The sequence below is a fragment of the Lactuca saligna genome, chromosome 5 (genome assembly GCF_052625555.1).
Source record: "Lactuca saligna cultivar CGN05327 chromosome 5, ASM5262555v1, whole genome shotgun sequence".
Classification (NCBI taxonomy): Eukaryota; Viridiplantae; Streptophyta; class Magnoliopsida; order Asterales; family Asteraceae; genus Lactuca; species Lactuca saligna.
The window spans coordinates 271,128,243-271,135,997 of NC_136421.1; the positions used below are offsets into that span (position 1 = coordinate 271,128,243).

General features: G+C 33.3%; 1 protein-coding gene across 1 annotated transcript; it reads left to right on the plus strand.

The window, feature by feature from the left end:
* Positions 1 to 2,574: 2,574 nt before the first annotated feature.
* On the plus strand, positions 2,575 to 5,237 carry LOC145047821 (laccase-4-like). Its single transcript, XM_078996186.1, has 5 exons — positions 2,575 to 2,734; positions 3,104 to 3,255; positions 3,456 to 3,700; positions 3,791 to 3,919; positions 4,022 to 5,237. The coding sequence occupies exons 1-5, from the start codon at positions 2,645 to 2,647 to the stop codon at positions 5,080 to 5,082; spliced, it is 1,677 nt and encodes a 558-aa protein (XP_078852312.1). The 5' UTR covers positions 2,575 to 2,644; the 3' UTR covers positions 5,083 to 5,237.
* The last annotated feature ends 2,518 nt before the right edge of the window (positions 5,238 to 7,755 follow it).

Consider the following 7,755-nt stretch of genomic DNA (forward strand, 5'->3'; position numbering starts at 1 on the left):
GTTGGCTGCTCCCTACACGACGAGTTGGGAGCCTCCAACTCGTCAAGTAGGCATACTTATTTACTTTAAAACCCCTAAAATCACACTCCTGGAAATCAGGATGTTACAACTTTTCTAAAACTAAACAATCAGAGATGGCTTTTTCGTTAATAGGGTTAAAGTTTAAGAATTTTTTTGAAAAGTTTTCTTTTATATATACTAAATTAATTTGAAGAAAACTCATGTTCATTTATTAAAAAACTCAAAATACAGATACTATGTATATATTTTTCACTAAAACTCATATTTGTTTATTAAAAACGACAACATATATATATATATATATATATATATATATATATATATATATATATATATATATATATATATATATATATATAAATTTTTTTGGGTTTTTTTTTAGGTTTTTTGTTTTTTGTTTTTTTTTTTTATTTTTATTTTTATTTTTATTTTTTATATTAAAGAATAAAGCCACATACGACAAATCAAACAAAAATCCTCTTAAATTATATATAATCTAAAAGGACTTTGTTAGTTTATCTTATGTAGCGTTATTCTATAACGCAAAAAAAAAAAAAAAAAAAAAAAACGAAAAAGAAAAAAACCCGAAAAATGATATATATATATATATATATATATATATATATATATATATATATATATATATATATATATTCCGTTAAAGTTTAGCCTATTAACAAAAATTCATCTCTAATGGTTTATTTTAAAAAAATTCTTCCAATTTTTAAAAAGTCTAGAGACGGGTAATACCTAGGAATAAAGGGTTTTTTTTGCAAGTATTTACCGAATTTTGAGCTAAATTGAAAAAAAAAAAAAAAATTACTTAAAAAAGTTTGGGGATGACTTTTGGGTAATTAAAGCCTAACTTCAAAAACTTTACTACATTTCCCAATAAAATATTTACTTATCTTAAAACTTTTCTATAGTATGTTTAGTAATAGGGAGAACTTTAAAGTTCTCTTCAATTTTATGATTCTTAACGAGTTAAGGTTTAATTAACCAAGATAATCATTGATAAATTACATTTGTTCGACTAAAATTCAATAATAATATATACTATTATACTTGATCTCAAGTCATCCTTGACTCAATTAAAATTGTTTTTATATGCTTTTGTTTTTAAGTTTTGGTTTTGCCCCCTAAGTCTACTGCTCGTATTCCGTCCCTAATAACGAAATTACAGAAATGATCTGTCTAAGAAAATAATTACAGTAATGTTTTTTTGTGTAAGACAATTGCAAAAATGATATCTGTGTAATAACGATATTATAGAGTTGGTCACTATAATAGCAATAATATAGAAATGATCTGTGTAATTCGTAAATTACATAAATTATATAAATGATTTACAAGTCCAATTAAGTTTTCAAACAGTTCAAAAAACCTCAATAATGTTTTATATGTTTACGAAAACTCAACGAATTTAACATTTTTCTAGAAAAACCTAACGAAGTTTACAAACCATTAAAAAATCTCAATCATTTTTTACCTTTTCAAAATGTTAAATTCATTGAGTTTTTTTTTAACAGACAAAACATGATTAAGGTTTTTCGAACAGATTTAAAACTTCGTTGGTCTTACAAGTCATTTTCCTAATATGGTGATTTCTATAGAACTGAATAAAAATGTAACATAGTTGAGCTTTTTAAAACAAATGTTAAGTTTGTTGAGTTATTCTGAACAGACAATATATGATTGAAGTTTTTTGAATGGTTTAAAATATTCGTTAGCCTTCTAAGTTATTTTTTCAAATAGTTTCTCAATAACATTATATTATATATAAATATGTCAAAGATATAAGACTTCACCCCAAAAGAATCATCCACGCTAGTTAAAAATACTTCCCAAATATATCTTTATCATTCAGATCCAAGCGTTTGATTTGACACTTGTAAGTTGTAACAACCAAATTTCAAGATTTACTTACTAAACCACCGTTAGGTGATAATTGTATGTGGTAAAATGGACCAATCCGATACCACAGGCCTCCAAACGAGTAAATAGTTAAATTGGGAGATTGTCTCAGTCACCAGCCTAATAGCCTTTTTTTTTTTAAATTTTTATTAGTGATTACTATATTAACTAAAACGAAAAAAAATCTATTTCCCAAATACTACAAAATTTTAAATGAATATAATTTTATTAGTGATTACTATATTATAAACATTTACGTATACTTTAAACGACTTTAACATCGTAGAACAAATGAGTTAGCTCACTTTTTAGTAACTCTCTAACTTCATTTCTATATTAAAAAAAATTAATATATATAATTGACTAGGGAAAAGACACAAAACAATCTCACCCACTAATTACTTTATGTGAAATGGAAGAAATTAGCTTGAACCAATTAAGCCTAACAATGCCTCCATAGAAACTTGCTTTGGATTAAAGAAATAAATCAAGTGTCTTCTCCCCCATCAAACTATACTACCAGCAGTTGCTGCTGCTCGTCCTCTTGCTGGGTGGCATGCACAACACCCACCTAAAACGACGTTCCAGCTATATAGCAATCAATCAGGTCATAATCCATATATAAGCTTGCGTTGGCTAGTCATCTCCCATCTCAATCTCACTGCAATTAACCATCTACCACACACACAATCAAACACAACTAATCAAGATGGAGGGTAGCTGGGTTCGAGCTTTAATGGTGATCGGGTTCTTCTTCCCATTGTTAGTTCAAGGTCGAATTCGACACTACAAGTTTAATGTGAGTAGTCTTTTTGTTTTCTTAAAAACAATCATTAAAAACTCACATCCTCATAGTCAAAAAATCTCAAGAATAACATATCCTGATATCCTGCATGCATGCATAGTAATTAATGCACTACAAGAAACTGACCTTTTCCAACGAGATCTTTAGCGATACACTGAATGTGACAACATTTCAGTCATTGATGATCATCAAAATATTCTGAAAATTCCAACTTTCTGCATCGACATGTCGGAGTTGTAGGTTGGGAGGATAAAAATTACAACCAAGATTTCATGTCCCGAGAATTTTGGATATAAAATAAAGAATTACATTCATATAACATAAAGAATTACAAAAAGGTTCATAATGTAAGATCTTATGTAGGTGGTTACAAAGAACGCAAACCGTTTATGCTCAAGCAAGCCAATCGTGACAGTTAATGGACGTTTCCCTGGACCTACTCTTTACGCTCGAGAGGGTGATAATGTGCTTGTAAAAGTTGTCAACCATGTCAAATATAACGTCTCCATCCACTGGTATATACAATATATATGCATGGTTTCATATATATATATATATATATATATATATATATATATATATATATATATATATATATATATATATATATATATATATATATATATATATATATATATATATATATATATATATATAAGTACTGAAAATGAGAATCATGGGGTTTTTGTTTATGCTTGATTGTTTTGAAATGAAGGCATGGAATACGACAACTACGTACAGGATGGGCCGATGGCCCAGCATATATAACACAATGCCCGATCCAGCCCGGGCAGAACTTCGTGTATAACTTCACCATTACCGGGCAACGAGGCACACTTCTTTGGCATGCTCATATTCTCTGGCTAAGAGCTACTGTCCATGGTGCCATTGTCATCTTACCTAAACTTGGTGTTCCTTATCCATTTCCCAAACCCCATATGGAACAAGTCGTGATTTTAGGTGAAACTTGAGTACAAAATTTGATCATTAGTTATAGCTTTGAATTATATTTATGATTCATTTGACCTTTGCGGGGTTTCATGGATATAGGTGAATGGTGGAAATCAGATACGGAAGCAGTGATTAACCAAGCATTGAAATCTGGCTTGGCGCCAAACATCTCAGATGCGCATACCATCAATGGTCATCCAGGACGAATCCATGGTTGTCAGACACAAGGTCCAATTTCTTTATTTTGATGCCTAATTTGATCTTATATATATAATCGATCTGCATGCATGTGTTTTAAAGCTGGTTTACGTACTTTGTTGTGTAATATAGGAGGGTTTCATTTGAGTGTTGAAAAAGGAAAATCTTACATGCTACGTATAATCAACGCTGCACTCAACGAAGAACTGTTCTTTAAGATCGCCGGCCACAAGCTTACGGTGGTGGAAGTGGACGCCGTCTACGTCAAACCATTCAAAACCAGTACAATAGTCATCGCACCAGGTCAAACCACCAACGTCATAGTCACCGCCGACCAGAACTCCGGTAAATACATGATGATTGCTTCCCCATTCATGGACTCACCTATTGCCGTTGACAACAAGACTGCCACCGCCACCATCCACTACACCGGCATCCCTTCCTCTTCCCCTACCACCCTAGCCACCCCACCACCGCAAAACGCCACCGCAGTAGCGAACAGCTTTATAGATTCCCTCCGTAGTTTGAATTCCAAAAAGTATCCAGCCAAAGTGCCATTGAAAATCGATCACTCCTTGTATTTCACAGTCGGTCTTGGCATCAACCCATGTCCGACATGCAAAGCAGGTAATGGAAGTCGAGTTGTGGCGGGTGTAAACAATGTTACATTCGTTATGCCAACTACAGCTCTTCTTCAAGCACATTACTTCAAAACGAAAGGAGTCTTCACTACTGATTTTCCATCTAATCCACCTACCGTTTTCAATTATACCGGAAGTACCCCGCCGGCGAACATGGCTACAAGTAATGGGACTAAGCTTTATCGGCTAAAGTACAACTCTACTATTCAATTAGTGCTACAAGACACGAGTATTATTGCTGCGGAGAATCACCCGATTCATCTTCATGGGTTCAACTTCTTTGCTGTGGGTAAGGGAATTGGGAATTATAACTCGAAGAAAGACCAGAAAAAGTTTAACCTTGTTGACCCTGTTGAGAGGAATACGATTGGTGTGCCTTCTGGTGGTTGGGTTGCTATTCGATTTCGAGCAGATAATCCAGGTGTTTGGTTCTTGCATTGTCACTTGGAAGTGCATACAACTTGGGGGTTAAAAATGGCGTTTCTGGTGGAGAATGGGAAGGGGCCAAATCAGTCGCTTTTGCCACCTCCAAAGGATCTACCAAAATGTTAGAGAGATTTAAGGGATTTATTTTTTAAGATTTACAACAATTTTTCTAAGTGAAATTATCGGTTATTTTAGAATTAAACATATAGCTTTTTTGTTTGAAAAGATTAAAAATGTGATATCCCGATTTTTGATATGTAAGAGCTTCTTAAATAATTACAAGTATTTGTTTTTTGAAAAATTGGTCAATAGAACTCATACTCTACATTTTATTTTATATAAATTGTAGTCAAAATGAACCAACAAACCCACAATCACACATAAAATCGTAATCAAATTTTCATAAATCTTAGTCAAAATGTTAGACTTTTATTGAAAAATAAAATACAAAATCGCAGGTGAGAGAGTAGGAAATCAAAGATGGCTATGTGCCATATGTGATTTGTTAGAAATTTAGGATAATAAAAGTCTTGAAAATTCTGAGAATCGTGTGTACACTTTCAGATTAAAGTATTTGGGTGATACTCCCAACCTTTAATCGGATAAGACTCGGAAGAGTTTCAAGAACAGAGAATATGAAGTTATGATTTTCATGATTGTTACTGTATCAGGAAAACGATGACCAAAATGATTAAGTATTCCATTTGTCTGAAAAACTGTCAAGACAGTTTTCTTTGTCCAAAAACTACTTCAACTTTCAAAACCAGTTTATAACATTCATAAACTGTCACTAAAACATGATCATTAATAAGGGTCAAAATGAAGTAAAAAACCAGATTCATTTACAGAAAATTTAGATTTCTAAGGTATTTTTTATATAGCTCTGCCCCTTGGACCCTAGTGGGATGTCAAGTCCACCAAGCAAATTACACCATTTATTTGCAAATAAAATGTACTATAATGGTAAAAATGGTATTAATTCTCGAGGAAATGGTTGTATTCAATCATCAATGTAATCCAATAGAATTAGTGTAAATAAACTAATAAACTACAATTAAACTAAAAAAAGGGGGGGGGGGGGTGATTGTTTGAAAACTAAAAGACTTGAATAACTAAAAAGCTTGCATTTAAGCAAGATGGTGAGATGCTCAAATATTGGAGAGAACTGGTTAACCAAAGCAATTCAACACAATGGACATTTGTGTGTTTATCATTGGGATTCAATATGAAGCTTATCATTCATTCCAAATTGGTTATAGCAATCATGAAACATGATATGCCAAGATTCCTCATAGGTAGTATGGAGGTTGGGGAAGTCCACTACACACCTTCGTAATCAAAATAAAGGTTTCAATTGAAGCAATTGAACCCAAGAAGTTGATTAGCCTTAAGAATGAAGGAATCCCCAATTCCTACAGGATGTCAATGCTTACACATCCATAAAGGAGTCATGATTCATAAGCTAAAGATGATTTCTACCATCATAAATCTCTTATTCTAAGTAAATTCAACGATTCAATGCTAAACCAAAGAAATAAACCAACAATTGTTCATTCAAGTACCAAGCTCATGATCAAAGTATTAAACAAGCATAAGAAATATGAACTAGAATCATAAACATAAGATAAATGACAATTAAGCATGAATTCTTCAAAACCCACAAATATCCAAGGGTTTTAGCCAAAGTTAACCAATATAGAGAAACCATCCACTCATGGAAACAAAATAACAATCACAAAAGTATAATTGCATCAAGAAACTTGAAACATCCCAAAAATACGACCCAAAAATTTTTGTTTTAATATTTCTAAAAATCACATTATCGAATGTCATATATAATAAGAACCATGAAATGAATAACTCAAAAGTCATAGTAACTATGTCAAAACAAAACTATATCAATCATTAAAAAAAATATATGAATAAAACTCCCAGGATAAAACTGAAGCTGTGGTGTGTGCGATGCCATCAACCCGAGCTCTTCCCTTTGCTAGAGGAAGTACCTTAAACCAAAACTGAAACTGTAAGCACGAAGCCTAGTGAGCTCCCCCAAACTACCACATACCATACAGTAACACATAAACAACTCTTGGGCCTTGCCCACTGCATCGGACCGTAGTTCGGAAACTACATCGGACCGAAGTTTGGAACTAACCAAGGCCTTAACCTCTGCATCGGATCGAAGACCGGAACTTGTTGGATTAGTGTCTAAGTCCATAACTATTTTGGTATGTACTTGACCCGATGGTGCATGGTCCTTTTGGGTTGCCTTCACCAAAGCAACTTGATTGGATTAGTGTCATTTTCTTGGGTAAATAGGGGTTTACGGCCTTAGAGCCATGCTAGGCCGTAAACTCCCATAAAAGGGGTCTATTTGATGTTTTGTAATCATTCAAAGTCCTTAAACCAAGTTTAGAAATTATCCCCTAAGTGTTGGAAGTCCAAATTGCACCATAAACCACCCATCATGAGTTTACGGCCGTAAACTCATGGGGATGGGTGTTTTGGCCGTAAACTCCCTAAAGGGGGGGTGTTCCTTTGATGTCCCAACTCATTTCCCAAGTCCCTTGTATCATTCATGTCCCTAAACGCCACCCGGGTCCTTCCAAACACTTGTATCAGAGTGTTATCGCGACCTGAAGCAAGTGTCCCTATCATATGAATAAACTAAGTCCTAATTAGATACAAATGTGTATCTTTACATAATAATTAGGAACCTCGTGTGTTTACAAGTTCCGGATCAACTCTTAGCATCCAAACCGTCTCGTATCTCGTCCGGTGAGTTCATACCTCTACGGC

What these genes read in the sequence shown, in the direction of transcription:
- LOC145047821 (XM_078996186.1), top strand. Translation starts at nt 2,645, where the DNA reads ATGGAGGGTAGCTGGGTTCGAGCTTTAATGGTGATCGGGTTCTTCTTC. An exon ending in TTCGACACTACAAGTTTAAT is followed by an intron (nt 2,735 to 3,103) that starts GTGAGTAGTCTT and finishes GATCTTATGTAG; the next exon opens with GTGGTTACAAAGAACGCAAA. An exon ending in TATAACGTCTCCATCCACTG is followed by an intron (nt 3,256 to 3,455) that starts GTATATACAATA and finishes TTTGAAATGAAG; the next exon opens with GCATGGAATACGACAACTAC.